At 33.1% G+C, this 16,764-nt stretch overlaps 1 protein-coding gene across 1 annotated transcript; it reads left to right on the top strand.

Annotated features, from left to right (window-relative positions):
- The first annotated feature begins 233 nt into the window (after positions 1–233).
- Positions 234–14,138, top strand: LOC133171944 (GTP-binding protein GEM-like). Its single transcript, XM_061306737.1, has 4 exons — positions 234–1,048; positions 6,299–6,384; positions 11,038–11,221; positions 13,377–14,138. Exons 1-4 carry the CDS (start codon positions 538–540, stop codon positions 13,631–13,633), a joined length of 1,038 nt encoding a protein of 345 aa, XP_061162721.1. The 5' UTR covers positions 234–537; the 3' UTR covers positions 13,634–14,138.
- Positions 14,139–16,764: the final 2,626 nt, after the last annotated feature.

Here is a 16,764-nt window from a genome sequence, read left to right as displayed (position 1 = left end):
TATGATGGGAAGCTGTCCATTACACATCATTTGCAATTTTTCAAACACTGTATTATTTTGATCAGGAATAATTCGATTACATTTGTCATGGCATTGTTTGCTGATGAGATCGATCCAATATATAAAACACGAAGTCTTGTTTTGCTTAGTTATTTTTCGGAGAGATTGACATAGCGGCAAATCACATCTCCCGTAAATATAAGATTCCCTAATATTTTTTATTTCTTCAGAATGTGCATGCATGCTGGCGGCTGTTGTTTCGGCGCGAACTCTCTTCAGTCACGTGGAAAACTGTATCTGCTGCAATTGGCAACGAACGTTTATCCTTGCCATCGCCTGAATGACATGGATCAATATTTGAAGATACATGTATATAAAAAGAAAATGATGCCGTAGATAAAACTCCACTAGGATTTATAATCTTTAAGGACGCTGCAAACGTGTTAAAGTGCAAATTTTGAGCAAAAAATGTAATTCCACGTGATTTTCACTGAGGATAAAATCAAGCGGTTTGTTTAACCTTGTGGTGTACTTGCAATGGAACTCGCAAATTCAAGTCACTTTCGATACAACAATCATGGATCCGCGCCCTCATCCAGGACAAATTCTTTCAAAAATAAGCCTCGTTCCCGTGGGGTGCAAAAACTCATTGATGTCCCGAGGCGAAATAGCATGCCCGACACTGGGGGCAAGGAGTTGCTTTCGGTGAAAGGCGGCACCGACGGAGAACCATTACGTCGCGTGCGGTCGTTTAAAATGACGTCAAAAGGTATTGTCAACCGCGGCGATACCTTTCGCCAGAGCAATTCAAGTTTAGCGTCTGACGGAAGTTTTTCTGAACATATTTCACATAGAGAAAAACACAGGCAAAGAGTATTGAGTGAATCGGACAGTGTGGACTTTGACAACGCTAATAAACAGGCTACCTCTACTTCTATTCCGAATGTGTACAGGGTGGCGCTATGTGGATCCGTGGGTGTTGGAAAAACTGCTCTTGTTAACCAGTTCAAGACTTCCGAGTATATGGGTGGATTTGAAATTTCAATTGGTTTGTATTATTTTATTTATTTTTCAAAATTGTGTTAGCCATAATATTTGTAAGATGCGCAAAGAGAGTTGTTCATCGTTTTTTTGTTTGTTTTTTAACGTCCCTCTCGAGAATTTTTCACTCATGTGGAGACACCACCACTTGCCGGTGGAGAGCTGCAAATTTTGACCTAAACTCTGCACTTAGGGCCATTGAGCAGTGAGGGACCTTTTTCGTGCCAGCACCTACTGCGACACGGGACCTCTAGCTTTATACGGTCTCATCCGAAGGACCGGTCTCCACGTCCCACAGTGGGATTCGAACCCGCGACGTAAGGATCATCTCCTTACTCCGCGACTCTAGAGCAGACGCTCTAAGCACTGCGCCACGCGGGCGTCTGTTCATAGTAGGAAAATTCCAAATATATGTAATAATTTTAAAAACTACGAAAGGCTATTAATTATTTTTATTTACTAATATAGAATTCCTTTAAAAATGTAATTTACAGGTACAATTTGACACTGTGCATGTCATATCGGTATGTTTTAAGATACATTATCTGTCGCCATCATAACACTACAGAACCTATATGACAGTACATTGTACAAGTTAACTCAGTTACTCTTTTCAAATACCGGTAGCAACTCATGAACGGAATATAATATAATTTTGTATGTAGTTAAGACTAATGACAGCTTTGTTTCTCAGTGACTCTTTTATTCAAAACAGTTTGAAATTGATTTTAGAGAGAAATAATTCATTGCTACTTGTATAATATTTATGCTACTGTAACTGGTTTGTCGTATTTGACCGGGTTACATCTTGAAACATGTCAATATGCAAGAAGATCTCGGGGGATTAGTGATAAATGAAAATTAGTTTCCTAATTATGGTGAGCTCCAAGTCGGCATCTATTGTTAAGGGACTCGATTATATCAATACCCCTAGTACAACTAGCCTCTTTACCGCCGCACTAACAGACCTTGTGGGACCGGAAGTCAATCTCTCTCTTGGATTTTCCTGCTATTGATTTGTGATACAGCTCTTTTAATAAACTATGTTCATACATGAAGACCAATAAGGATTACTTATAAGCATTTAATATACTGCCTGATCGATATCTATCGACTAATTCAAAGTGAGTTCAAGGATATGTTGACGGTCAACTATACCTTCATGCATACTACCGGTACTCCCCCAGTAAATGTAATACTGTATTCATTGTCATTCACGAACAATTAATATTCGTTTAAGATAGAGAGAAACTTAGCAAAATTTAGAAGCCCGGCTTTCATATTTCTTGATGTTTCATTAATATGAGCTTATTTATTCAACATTTTTAAAGCCACCTATTTTGGACCCAAAATTATATGTGTGAGTGTGTGTTTTCAATCTTTGCTTAAGTTATGAACGAGCCAGTCGTTCTTTTCTTTAATTCTGTTATTATGTAATAATTAATGTATTGGAAGCGTTGTGGGTGAATTGGTAGTGTTTTAGGTTCTAACAAGAACGTGATAGTTTTCGAGTTTGCATATTCATTTTTTTTAAATGTATTCATCCATTTTATCCCTTCTCTAAATATGCTCCCCCTTTCAAAGATGGAGAGTTGAATGGTCATTGTCTATGCCATATAACAGGTCGTTACAATTTTATGTCTATGAACATTTACTCCGTTCTATCATTTAGCTTAAGAATTTTGGATGGTCTTTCAGACTGTTCTATTAAACCAATTCAAGAGTTTTGATATAAAATATTATATTTGTTAAACAAAATTTCCCTACACAAATTCATAGAAACTACTGCTGAAATGAAGAATTTTGGAAGCTTAGTAAGGGTCTTTGAAATGTGTTCAATTTATCTAAGTGTCAGAGTTTTGTTAGACCCAAGGTATGAATATTTTGCAGCTTCAAAGACGTTGAAGACAATTTGTACTGTGTAATCCCATTTTAAGCTTGTCATTTAGACCTTCTCTGATGTGTCAACGTTACTCCCGCTTGGTACAGTAAATTAGGTCCTCAGACAACGTAAATTCATTCTTCTTGTACCGAGAAAGACCCTTCTAGTCAGTCTTAAGGAAAGAGTAATCTTATTATCGCCAATAAAGATGTCAGATATTTTACCAAGGGAGAGAATTAATTGCTTGTTTAGGGTTGGTGTGAACTTTTTTTACGGATTACGTGGCGTTTCGTTTCTCTTATTTTTCTCTTCCTTTTTTTTTTTTTAGTTTATTTTATCAATCGACAAATTATTCCGGGAGAAACGCCGTGAAAGGCAGTTCGATGATTAGAAAATGAATTGTTGTGGATATGCTTTAAAAACATTTTTTTAAAGTGCACAATTGTGTATACAGTATTTTTTTTCCTTTATAAATACAAGAGCCACACGGAAATTTATAAAGATTATAATTTTACAACTCTATAATAATGAAATAAATATGATGTGTCCAATATATATGAATACCGGTATAAAATAAACTATAAATTGGTTTTGTATGTCCTCTCCACTCCCAGAAGTATAAATTTCATAAATGCCTTGAAACTTCAATGCAATCAGTTTGAGCCAACGAATTTGAAAATATACGTATACACGTATATTACAGTAGAGTACACACCGAGTTTGAAGCAAGCAGAAAGAAAATTTCTTCTGGTCAGTGCCCTTGCAGTAGATTTAGGGATTCATAAGCGTATAAAAGACATGGATAGAATGATTAACGAAGAACGAGTAGATTGAAGTCCTATTCTATTTTGTTAAGTGGGGTGCTTTGTCTGGAAAGAATGCAACTATATATTTTTCGTTCAGAAGTATGCAGGGTTTCATACAGATTAGAAACTTTTTCATTGATAATAATAATGCATCAAAGGTTTCCAGGCAAAGTAATAAGGGACAGAGATGTTTTTCCCTTCATAATTTGACTTCTGCAGTGATTCTGTTATCTGCTTCCTGAAAATGTATCAAGCAGAAATGCGCGTGCTGTTTTATCGTCTCGATATCAATCCATACGGCATGCCATTAAGAAGGCTGATAACATTAAAAAGAAAGTTATTGGTCGACTCCCATCCCAATTTCAATAAATACAATCTATAATTCATTAGAAATTCAAATTAGACGCCAAATAGTTCGCTGCTTTTTCGACGATCAAATTTGCCAAAAGGTTACATTCAATATGCAAGAGAAAAAATCCCATTCCGTCGGTATTCCGGCGTGGAAATTAATTTTCTGTTTCTATAAAGCAAGAGCGATCCGAATAATAACAGAGTAAGTCTTTGGAGTCTTGCCACAAACTCTTTGTTTGTCTATTTCGCATTTTGTTGTTTATGGAGGGCACCACTTCATCTTCCGGATTGGGATTAAAGAGCGTTATTGACAGAAAGTAAATAAAGTCACACATGCTTGGAACAGACACTGGGTCTTGCTTCTTTTGTCGAAATATCTAAGAATTCGTTACTTTGTGGCTTTCTTTGAACACAAAAGATTTAAGACCTTTTACTTCACGAATGATTACCAAAATGCCTAATGCATACCATCTACAAAAGTTCTTGTGCTTGTTTTGAGATTCTTATAAGTTTGTTTCCATTAAATATTTATTATTTAATTTTGGATTTTTTTTACCTGTTGTTAAATGCAATTCGTTTATCTCAAAAACTTCCAATTGCATAAACGAATAGCAAATATACATATTTTTTAAAACTTAAGTATGCCCTATATATATATATTGGTCAGTAGTAATCTTTAAATGACAACTTTGTAATCTGAATCATGTTACTTTCACGAAGTCAGCAAAGTAAATCAAATGAGTTAAGTGCAGATACAGTCGCCCCATGACGTCTGGTAGATAGCTCTGACAACATCATTTAATGGCTACGATATCGACTTTTTGTGTGATTCAGAAGAAAATCATCATTTACAGCTAACAAGGGCTTTAAAGATTCTGTCCTTATGAAATGAATCCAAAAGTGGTCGGAAGGTCGATCAGCAGCTGTCACCAAAGCCGAAGACTTATTGAGATACCCAGCTTAATTAATTTCAGGATGAATCTCACTAAGTCGAACACTGACCAGTTCAATTCTGATGCTCTTAGGGTTTTTCACTTTGGGAGGAGTAAAAATTGTCTTCATTTGCTTATTGCTGTGTTCCATTAAGCCTATTAAATTACAAAGAACAAATAGAATATATAATTTCCATCAGAAGAAAAAGCACAGAGAATGGTTATTATAAGTAAAAACTGCAGCTTGTAATCGGAATCATCAAAAACCCGGTCATCATTGTTATTTATTTATTGAACACGTCTTCAGTAAGCAAAAATCCTGTATATAATTCAATTTGACTAGAAATTTCAAAACTGCCTTTTGCTGACTGATATTTTATTGAGATGCATCCAAGATTAGTTGAAGTTTATATCAGCATTCATCAATATTCCAAGAAAAGAAATCAACAAATCACCATGCAGTTTGAAGCAACTTGAAATGTTCGTTTAGAATTTGAAGAAAATGAAGTTTAATATTGCTTATCGTGGAAGGCCGTAATTTTGGTAAAAATATATTCTTGGAAACAAAATATTTGAACTTTCACTGAAAACACAGTGCATTGATTTCCTGAACAGTAACACAGGACATATGACATATTCAAATCACAAAGTGGCCGTTTCATTGCCCTCAGGTATTCTTCCCCCTTCTTCGTCTTTATATTCCGACGGCGGCGCTACTTCACGCTAATTAAATTGAGGAAATAAACCCTCGACAGTTTGTATGTGTGTTTGATATACATGTATGTTTTGAAAACTTGCAATGTATTTTAGTTTTAAAAGAGGATATCATGCTGTAAATTTTGTATTTACTGAGTCACGTAAATTCCGTATTTACTGTGTCATGTTGTAAATTTTGTATTTACTAGGTCATCTTGTAAATTTTATATTACCGGTATTTACTGCCATCCTGTAAATTCAAAATAACTTCGAATTATATATATATATATATATATATATATATATATATATATATATATATATATATGTATATATATATATATATATATATATATATATATATATATATATATATATATATATATATATATATATATATAAAGCTTAAATCTCTAGCACATTAAAGAAACACTCTCATAAATCTAGGCACACTTTACACAAAGTTCTGCTTTTCAATGTTTTAACAGTGAACAAATACAGAGGATCTTTGATTAAATTTCCCGTGCAAAAAAAAATGTTTGAATGTTTGGATTATTTCTTGCCATTTTAAATGTTTTCCCCTTTTTTAGGCGATGAAGATGATGAAATGACTGTTTCGGTTCTTTTAGATGGAGAGGAATCTACTTTAGAATTCCATGACGTCACTGAAAATCAGGTATCGTGAACAGTCTCAAAATATTTCTGTATATAATATACAAATGTATAAACTTTATAAATTATTTGTAAGCCAAGTGTCAGACCCAATCATGCTGGTGGCACTTTAGCAATTTTCTCCATGAATATAATCAATATACTTTTAGGCTATACATCAAAGATTATTTTTTTCACCAGTTTTGATTTCTATGTATTAGAAGGGTTCAAGTTATGAGTTCATATTTGCATGATGAGTTGGTCTGATGAAAGAACTCGCCTGGGATTGCTATTAGGGTAATGGGGTCAAGAGGTGAGGTTTCTGCTATGTCTGTTGCTAAAAATATTTCAATTTGCAAGCAATACTAGCACAAAATATAAAGGTTTTGGTTATGACGATTATATTTTCTCCATAATTCGTACAGATACAGAACCAGGCTTGGGTTGCATTTGGGGTCAGGGATGAAAGGATGAATCTAGCTACTGTTGCTTATTAGTATTTTTGGTGTTTATTCAACAGCTTGAAAAAGGGTTTTATTGGAATGATATCAAATTTGCCCCTGGGGTTCATCTGATGAAGATTCCGCTGGGATTGTTTTGGGGTCAGGGGTTTAAAGGTCGTGATATTTTTTTTGGTTCCTGTAATATTTTTTTTCCTTCCTTGCATTATCTTGTGAAAAGTCCGCTTTGCTATTTCCTTATTTGCACCATTTGTTTTCGCCTGGGGTCACGGAGACAAGGACTTTGGCTTGTATAATATAATGTTGTTGGTATGCAATTACATGTACTTCAGAATGGTTTAAAGGAAACAATGTTCATACGTCATAAACAAAATGATCTACGAAACACTCTACTGAAATTTCCTCTGGAGAGTTTCTCAGATTCAAATCTGAACTCAAGAAAATCGAGAAGTTAGACAGCGACGTCACGCCAATCCTATGACAAATCTATATAGGTTCTTTTTAATCTAAAAACTCACAAAAAAGATAAATATTCTTGTAAATGCAAAAAAGATAGATATTGTTGTTTATATGATTGTCGTTCGATAGGATGTACAAAAAACACGGACATTTTTCAATGATAGACAAATACTTAAAGTAACAACTTCAAAACTGTCTGACAATCTTTAAATGTTACATTCTTTTTTATTCTTAGAGCACCAAGTACTCCGTCCCCTAGATCTGTTGGCATATTCGCTAAAACACAAGTACGGTTATAAACATGCAAGATACAAGAATTCTGCATGGAATTTCTATGAACTAAATCTCGATAGATCAAGGGTTAAGACGGTATCAAGGGTTAAAAGACTTTAATGATAATCAAACAACAAAGCTTTATGATAAACGTGATGACTTCAACTTTTCAATCGTCAATTTCCCTTACTTATGCAGCAATATACCCTTATCATCTGCATATGGGGTTTATTTCTCTCAGTTGATTCGATACGCCAGAGCATGCTCTACGTATGAACAATTTCTAAAACGAGGTAAGTTGTTGACAAACAAATTGGTGAAACAAAAATATCAGCAGTCTCGATTAAAGTCATCATTTCGTAAGTTCTATGGTCTATACAATGACCTTGTCAGCAAATACAATCTATCATTAAGTCAAATGCTGACTGACTTTTTTCATATTAATTGTTAGGCCATTATTTACACACTGAATTGTCGACGGATTTTTCCGCTATTTCTCGATCATGACAAGGAGCGACACGGTGTGACCGGTCGGCAGGGGATGCTCACTCCTGCATGGCACCTGATCCCACCTTCGATGTTTTGGATGTCCGTGTTTGCTCTGCACCTATTTTGTAATGTTTAATGGACTTTTGAGCTCGAATACTGTTTGTTATCTCCACATATTTCATCAATCTTTTTTGGTATGAAAAGCCAGAGTATTTGAATTTCCAAACGAATACATGTACAGTTAAATTTGTAGTTTGTAAATTTGAACTTTGATAAATTTTATACAATTTGTTTACTATACCTGTGCAATAAAACTCGACAGATGTTAAATGTAAATCATACCCGTGCACTTTCGATTTGTAAATATAAATTGCACTCTATTTGCTGCATTTTGATATCACTTCAATATTTTAGTTGCACCCCGCCGATACTTTGTAGTCGGCTATATTGCACAGTTAGACATTTTTTGCCATTGCTTATTCTGAGCATTGGATTGTTTCATGGTCATAATGTTGCATCATTTATCAGTAGGATTGAGGTTACAAAACAGTTTAATATTACTCTAAATAATTCAAAACAAATTTATTTAAAGTTACATCAATTAGAAAAAATTGATAATTAAATTCAGTAGCAGCTAAGGTGTCTTTGTAAGATCACTAGAAAATACTACGCACTATATGTTCCTCATTATTTATTTCAAAAGAACTAGTTTTCATAGAGAAGATCATCACAATGTTACATTTTCTTCGATAGTTAAAATCAACAACTGTCGATCAATACGGTTCCAGGCAAAAGATGTTTGTCAGAAAATGGTTTGTAAAAAAAGTAAAAAATATCACATCGTCATGAACATCATTTAATATTCTAGCTGTATATAATCTGATTGACAGGTACACACACTTATTGATTTGTTATCCATTTTTAAATACTTTTTTTTCCTTTAAGGGTAGCTTTGACGTATTTTTTAATCGTTTTTTTCCTGTTGTTTTCAATAAATAATCTACAAGCATTTCATCACAATATTTACTTGAATTATTATGATAGATATGTCAATGAAAAAACTATATAAGATATAATTAGAGCAATTACGGTTTACTTCAAAGACCCATCTACAATTAATTCAATGATACGGAAGGTTATACCGAAGGCTGATAAAGAAAACAAGCCTTTATCAACTTCAAAATGATAAACGACTTTGGTGACCTGAAAAGGAAGTAAGACTATATACCGTTAATGACATTAAAAGAGAAACAAAAATGATTCGAGTCACGAAATATTGAAAACCTGTCAAAACACAATTAAATCTTGATAAAACACAGTCTCCATTTTGTAGGAAAATAAGCGACAGTTATTGTATTTATTTCTTTTTGGATTTTACTCGATTTCTGCTTTTTACTTTCTGTACTGGGAACCATATAGTAAATTAGTATACGTTAAGCTTCTTATAAAGCATACTGCACGACGAAAGAATGATTTAAGTTTGTGCCTTTTTTTTTTTTTTAGCTCATCTGAGCTGAAAGCTCAAGTGAGCTTTTCTAATCACCCTTTGTCCGTCTGTTCCCCCGTCCATCCATCTGTAAACTTTTCACATTTTCGACTTCTCCTCAAGGACCACTGGACCAATTTTAACCAAAGTATCCTTGGGTAAAGGGGATTCTAAATTGTTCAAATGAAGGGTCAAGTCCCCTTTCAAGGGGGAACAAGAAAACGCAAAAATAGGGTGAGATAATTAAAAATCTTCTTCTCAAGAACCACTGGGCCAGAAAAGGTGAAACTTATGTGGACGTTTCCAAAGGAATGTAGATTCTAAACTGTTTAAATCGTGACCCTGGGTAAGGATGGGGACACAAAAGAAGATGGAAGTTTTACATTGAAATAAATAAGAAAAATATTTAAAAATCTTCTTCTCAAGAACCACTGGGCCAGAAAAGGTGATACTTATATGGAAACTTCCTGAGGAAGTGTACATTCTAAACTGTTCAAATCATGACCCCCGGGGTACGTTAAGGTGGGGCCACAATAGGGGGTTCAAATATATATGAGAAAAATCTTTTAAAAATCTCCTTCTCAAGAAAAAATGGAGTAGAAAAATATAATTTTTTGTGAAAGTTCCAGACATAATGTAGATCAGAAAAGAAACTTATGTGAAGGCTTCCTGCCTGTAGTGTGGATTCTGAACTGTTCAACTCATGACCTCTGGGGTAGTTTGGGGCTACAATAGGGGATTAAAGTTTCGCATGGGGCTATTTAAGAATTGAAAAAAAAGATCTTCTAAAGAAACACAATAAAACCATTAGTTTGTAAACATTCCCATCCCATGCTGAGTGAATTTGATTTTTTTCTCATATTATGGACCCCGGGTTAGAGATGGCTAAAATCGTAATAACTAATAAATTTTATTTAATGCATGTATACAGGAAAAGAATTTTCTTCTCCATAACTGCAAGGCCATGTTAGTCATAAATATTGAAGCATCCTTATGGTGTGTGGATTCAGAGACCCCTTAGAGTTAGGGTGGGGCCATAATAGGGAGTCACAATTTTTCAAGGGAATATAAAAGTCTCTTTTTTTTGAATTTTCTGAAGAACGTAACTCAGGTGAGCGTTGTGACCAATGGGCCTCTTGTTTTATTTTATTAGAGGCAAATAGCGACATCAAACAGCATTGTGAAACCGAGAGCTAAACAAAAAACACACGTAATCCAAAACGTACTGTTTGAAAGCTGTATGGTGGGTGCCAAATGTTGCATTCATGGCATGCTCAACCTTTGGATGCAATGTGTGTGTCGTTATTTCGTAAATAATATTGGAATCTTTCATCTCGTTTGTCTTAGGTACAGATATCAGATTTTAGCTGTAGGCTAACTGTTTTTTCCTTGAATCAATCATATCACTGGGTGTCTGCAAAAAAATATATTTATTTAATAACCATCGAACCAGAAGTTTTGTTTTCTCCAACAAAGGAACTGTGATCTTTCATTTATCCATTTGTTTCAGGACTTGTTGAGGACTCTGAATGTAGACGCATACATGGTCGTCTTTTCTGTAAATAACCCAACGACCTTCCAGATTGCCAAGGACAACCTCAACAAAATCCGAAAAGAACTTAAAATCAACAAGACCATTATTATAGTCGCAAATAAAATCGATCTGGTTCGAAAGAGAGCTGTGCCAGAGTCTGGTATGGGTTTTTGTTTTGGAATTATGACACAACACACTTTTGCAATTTGCAAAATGAGTAATATTTTTTGCACATCCAGAGACCGCTTATCAAATTTGTATTTCTTTTGCATTGCCCTTAAAAACATTTAATAAAATTCTTGTTAGCTAGTCTTCAGAGAAAACTTTCAGTATACATATGCTATTAAGTACTTAGATAATAAAAATAATACTTCTCAAGTAGCACAAATATTCCATATATTGTTAAGTCGGTCAACTCCACGAGAACTTATAGAACAACAGAATTTGATTAGGATCTAAGATATAGGCTTCTTTGCTGTCTAGAAAGCAACTAATTGTCAAGTGAGAATAAAGCTCTGGTGGTTAATAATTAATCTGTCGTACCAACTAGGTGAACGCTCTGCAACATCATAACGAGAAAAGCAGATCGCTGGCGAAAAGTCAAAAAATTATCTTTCAGTTCTCAAAACTCTCGTTTCCAATCAACAGGAAAATTAGTATATCTATTGGAGTTGTGAGAAGACATGTCATCGTTAATATATCAAACACATTTCAAACTTTCTCACCTTGTTCATCAGAGAAGTAAAAGCAGGATTTATTTTAAAGAGACACGGTGACGCAAAAACAGGAAAAATTTTTGCAATTGGACGTTTCAGTGAAAAATTAGTGAATTTGTGGAAGATTAATACATGTAGGACATTTTAGCGGTATTCTATTTTTAGCGGGAGTCATACACATACTATAAGTTTTCTCTTAACCAGGCGAAGTCTGTTACCACTTGCTTACCAACAGGGATTTTGAGAAGAATATATTTTTATTACGGTTAACGTTTCATACCATCAATCAAAGAAACAGCACAAGATTTTAGTAACCCATAAACTATGTACTTAAAAAAGAATTTTGAAAAAATATCTTTAAAAAGAAATTCGCTAAAATGTTCATAGAATTTTTACAGGCAACCAATTTTACTTCCGCTAAAATATCCATTAAATTTCCCGCAAAAATTTAGAAATTCTGTCAAAATGTCCAGTGCCCCCGAGGAGTAAAACATTCACCAAGGCCCAAAGGGCATTGTACTTCAATGGTTGCTAAATCATCGTATTGACTGAAAAAAAAAACCCCAGCAAAATTATTTCATTATTTTATTCAATGATAAAACAATACAATCTCGTTTAGCAAAATAATCTTTTCTTGATTGGTTACATTTTTACATTTGCTGAAGTCTTAGTCGATCGCAGCGAGAGAAGCGGGATTAAAATCTATTAATTTGGAAAATGCTCCGATGTAGGACAAATAATGTTACATTCACTTGGAAGTCGGTTGCAGGTGAAATGAATTTTCATATCCAATCGTATCAATGTTGACGTTTGGTCCAATGTAGAAAAAAAATGTTATGTTGACCTGGACAGTCTCGTGCAGGTAAATATAACAGTATATTTACATCCACTGAATATTGTTTTCTTTATTTCTTATAAAACCCATTGCTGTTAATCAGTTCATAAACAACACTTAGCAAGCCACTTGCATAGATTTCTTAAGCAAGGGCTGTTCCAACAGTTATGCATACAATGACAGACACATCTAGAATACAATATTTAACATATTTAAATTACTTTGAATGTTTTTTTTAAAGATATAAATAACAATAAAATGTCTTTATTTGTTTGTTAGTGTGGGAATTAACGTCGCAGCTATTGCAGAAAAAATGCACATAACCCGCTTACGCGGGTTATGTATTTTTTCTGCAACAACTGCGACATTAATTCCCGTACTAACAACCAAAGAAAGCATTTTATTGTTCAAATGATTTCTACAATCAGAGGGCAAGGGATTATTCAGTCATAATAAATTGATTTATTTTCTACTTTCTGTATTAAAAAGTGTACATATATTTAGTACTGCAGGTACATATATAATCAACATAAATAATTAAGAATGGTGTTTAGAAGTATTTTTAAGTGACATAAATAATTGTAGGAAATCACTTCACACAGTTTCCAAGAAAAGGTTGACCTGTTGGTAGGAATTCAGACATTTTAGTGTGCATTGTTTTCAAAGAACTAGAACAACACAAACACACAAACTTAGCTCTCATCTTTTGTCGTCTCTCATCATGCGGGGTTATTGCATTAACAATACTTTGTTTCTTTTTTCAGATGCAAAAAAATTGGCAGACACATATAACTGTAAATATATAGAGACATCTGTGGCCCTGAATCATCAGGTCGACGAATTGTTGGTCGGAATTCTGCGGCAAATCAGACTAAAACGAAACATGAAACCCTCTGACGTCATATCCGAGTCCACATCCAAACCAAAGGTCAAAAGGTCGGGTGCTCTGGGTCTGCTGGATAGACTATTTGCTCGAAAGCCCAAATCCGGAAGCACCTGTGACAACCTGTATGATGCATGACTTATCAGCCTCCAACATCTATTTTGATATCAAAAGGACAATTTTCCTACTCATTTAGGATGCCATTCCCCTCATGTTGCCCAAGAACGAGATTCAAGCAAACGCTTTTTGAATACAGTCATTAGCAATACGCAGATAACTAAAATAAACTAGGGATAATTGTTTTATGGCATTTTCACCATTATGCTAATAATCAAGAAGTGAAAATCCTTTATAATGCTGGTCATAAATTTATTGATAAAGATATTGTTCTACACTGAAATCCTGAAATGGAAATGACATAACCATGTCCATAATGTTCATAAAGAGATCTAGTAATGGACTCTGATTATAAAGCTGTAAAATGTTCCATTTGTTCACCAAACCAGACATTTCTTAAGCATTTGATATTAAGAGAGAATGAGTCATCTGCCCAACAATTACTGCAGCAATGTACTATTAATAGGTATATTAATTTCTAGGGATATCCCAGATAAAGCTGTCTAATGCAGTGTGTAAAAGTTAATTATTCTTCTTAATTTTTTCTGCGAATCGGATGTGTTTTTACATTGTATATGCAAACTGTCATAGTAGATCAATTCTAAGTATTGAAATTCAATCTTTCCAGAAAAAAGGGTCTTAATGTATTTTTAAAAGCATAGAATAACACAATTCCCACTACCTGACATTTTCTACCAAATGCATTTATTACAATAATGTATCATATTTAAACACAAATTTTTAGCTCCTGTGACAGCAAAATTTAAAGGTCAATGCATATTTCATCTAATGAGATGGTAATATATTCACAAATACAAAGATTGTTTGGCAACTAGAATGCAGTAAAAATTAAATTTTAATATGTCAACTATACATTTTGTGCAAACAATAATTTAAAAAAATGTATCAAAATATTTGTAACTTCTTCCTGATGATTATACATAAATTATTGACAATTATAAAACTTCATTCACTGTCACTGGCAAATTCCTATTAAAGAAAGAAATGGCAAAATTGTTTAAAAATAAATTCATGCATCAGGGACCTATATACTAACAGTTGTATACAGGTCCCTGCATGTATACAGTCAGTTGGCTTATCCTATTAAATACTCTATAGGCCTAAATACAAGTACAAATATCATAGTAAATTTATCTACAGTTGAACATTGTTTTCAAATTTCATACTTTAAATGAAAATTTCATTGAACCCATACACTGTACATCTGTTTGTTTCATAAGATGTCAATCTCTAAGTGGTAATTCCACTACAGTTTTGACTGTCTTACTGCTTTGGAGGCAGTATGAAACTGTTCATTCTTTTTATTGAAGTTATTAAAACAATAAATGAATGATAAAGAGATATAATAATGAAAAAGTCATAGATTTTCTATCAAAATTGAGAAAATAAACAAAATTTCCATGTTATAAATTGCAAATTAATGAATCTATGATTAGATTACTTATAAATATTGATCTATAAGCTCAAATACTTAGAAAAATTTGATCCAGGTTTTCCAAAAAAAACAAAAAACAAACAAACAAACAAACTTTCGAGATAGTGATGAAATGAAGATTGCTGACAAAATTTTTTTCAAACATTTCTTTGGATTTCTTTAAAATTCATGTATATTTGAATACTGGTATGTATTGACAAAACTTGTGTATTTTGAAACAAAGTTGCTGTTTTCAAAACATACTGCACACTAATAAAATAAGATTGTATACAATGGACGCAAATTTGAAAAATAAAATAGCACAATGTAAATAGAGACATATGAAATGGACAATCACTTGAATAACAGACATCAGTTTTTATTTTTACAATCATGCTTTGAAGATCAATACATGTACTGGGTTTTATGAACAATGAACACAGAACTGAGGCACAGGACCTACAATGTCAACTCCTTCAATTCATTTACAAGCACGTTTTAAAAAATAAATGCTTCATTTTTGGAAATGTGTTCACATTTTACAAAGAATGTTTAAAAAAACACCTGACAACTGCCTTTAAAACTTATTTCTTCAAATCAAGACTAAAAATATGTCTTATATCGCTATCAAAAATAAATTAATATAAACTATCTTCTATAACGAAATCTGCACCAAATTCTTAAAATAAACAACGTAAAAAGCAATTCATATTTTCTTTCACTGAACATCTGAAGTAAAAGGATTTTGACTGTCAACAAATTAAAAAAAAATAATACTTCGATACAAATATAAGTAATCATTACATAAGTATACAAATATAATTATGCAAATATTATAATTATGCTTCTAGCAAGATTCTCAAGTGTACTGATTGCACATGCATGGATGACTAGCTGCAACAACACAATAAGCCTCAAAAGAGATGTTTCCATGCACAGCTTTTGCACAACATTTGAGAAAAAAAAACAATAACACACATGTATGTACTGTACAGCAGGAAATTAACTTGTAGAATTAATTTTTGTGACTATAGCAATAATTTAACTCTGCAAGTTAATATTTGCTATATTCATGAAAATAAAAATTTCACAAATTCAACATGCAGTGAAAAATTCTTAAGCATAATGATAAGGATAAACTGAAGAAAATATACTGTTGTCTGTATATGGATACGAAAGCCCTGTCTGTTAAAATATAATTACATTGTAATATAGTTGATTAGTTACCACCTTCCTTCAAATATCAAAAATTGTAGAAATCCGGAGTTGAAAGCTCACAATCTTAATACATGTCTGATACAAAGTTTATTGTTGGTGTGGTTACATTGAATTTCACATTTCAGGTGTTAAAAGAAAACCCTCTTGAGATTCAGACTACAGCAATTTGCTACAAAGTGAGCAAATTGTGATTTTTTCCAACATAATTTTTATGTGCTGTACAGTATTCAAAACTTCTTGTAATTCAACATTTCTAAGTAATCAAAATACAGTTAAGCATTAGAATTTTCACCCTACCTGAACTTTAAACATCTTCAGAGAGTTATCTAAGAGTGTAATTCATAAAACATTTGGATCTGTAGATTTATTAAATTTATATAGTTACATGGAATTCAGTTTCCAGTTATAAATCATATTCAACAAAACAGAACATTTACAACTGTAAACTTCTTAGTTTTCATTCAATATATTTAAGTTAACTTATCTTTGAACATTTTCT

Source organism: Saccostrea echinata, unplaced genomic scaffold, assembly GCF_033153115.1.
Source record: "Saccostrea echinata isolate AGI-Se365-2 ecotype Australia unplaced genomic scaffold, CSIRO_AGI_Sech_v1 ptg000054l, whole genome shotgun sequence".
NCBI classification, from domain to species: Eukaryota; Metazoa; Mollusca; class Bivalvia; order Ostreida; family Ostreidae; genus Saccostrea; species Saccostrea echinata.
The sequence above is the reverse complement of the archived record's forward strand: the minus strand, read 5'-3'. Positions and strand labels throughout refer to the sequence as shown.

Coding starts and splice junctions, on each gene's coding strand:
- LOC133171944 (XM_061306737.1), top strand. CDS start 538: ATGGAACTCGCAAATTCAAGTCACTTTCGATACAACAATCATGGATCC. Junction 6,385..11,037: donor ATGACGTCACTGAAAATCAG/GTATCGTGAACA, acceptor CATTTGTTTCAG/GACTTGTTGAGGACTCTGAA. Junction 11,222..13,376: donor GAGAGCTGTGCCAGAGTCTG/GTATGGGTTTTT, acceptor TTCTTTTTTCAG/ATGCAAAAAAATTGGCAGAC.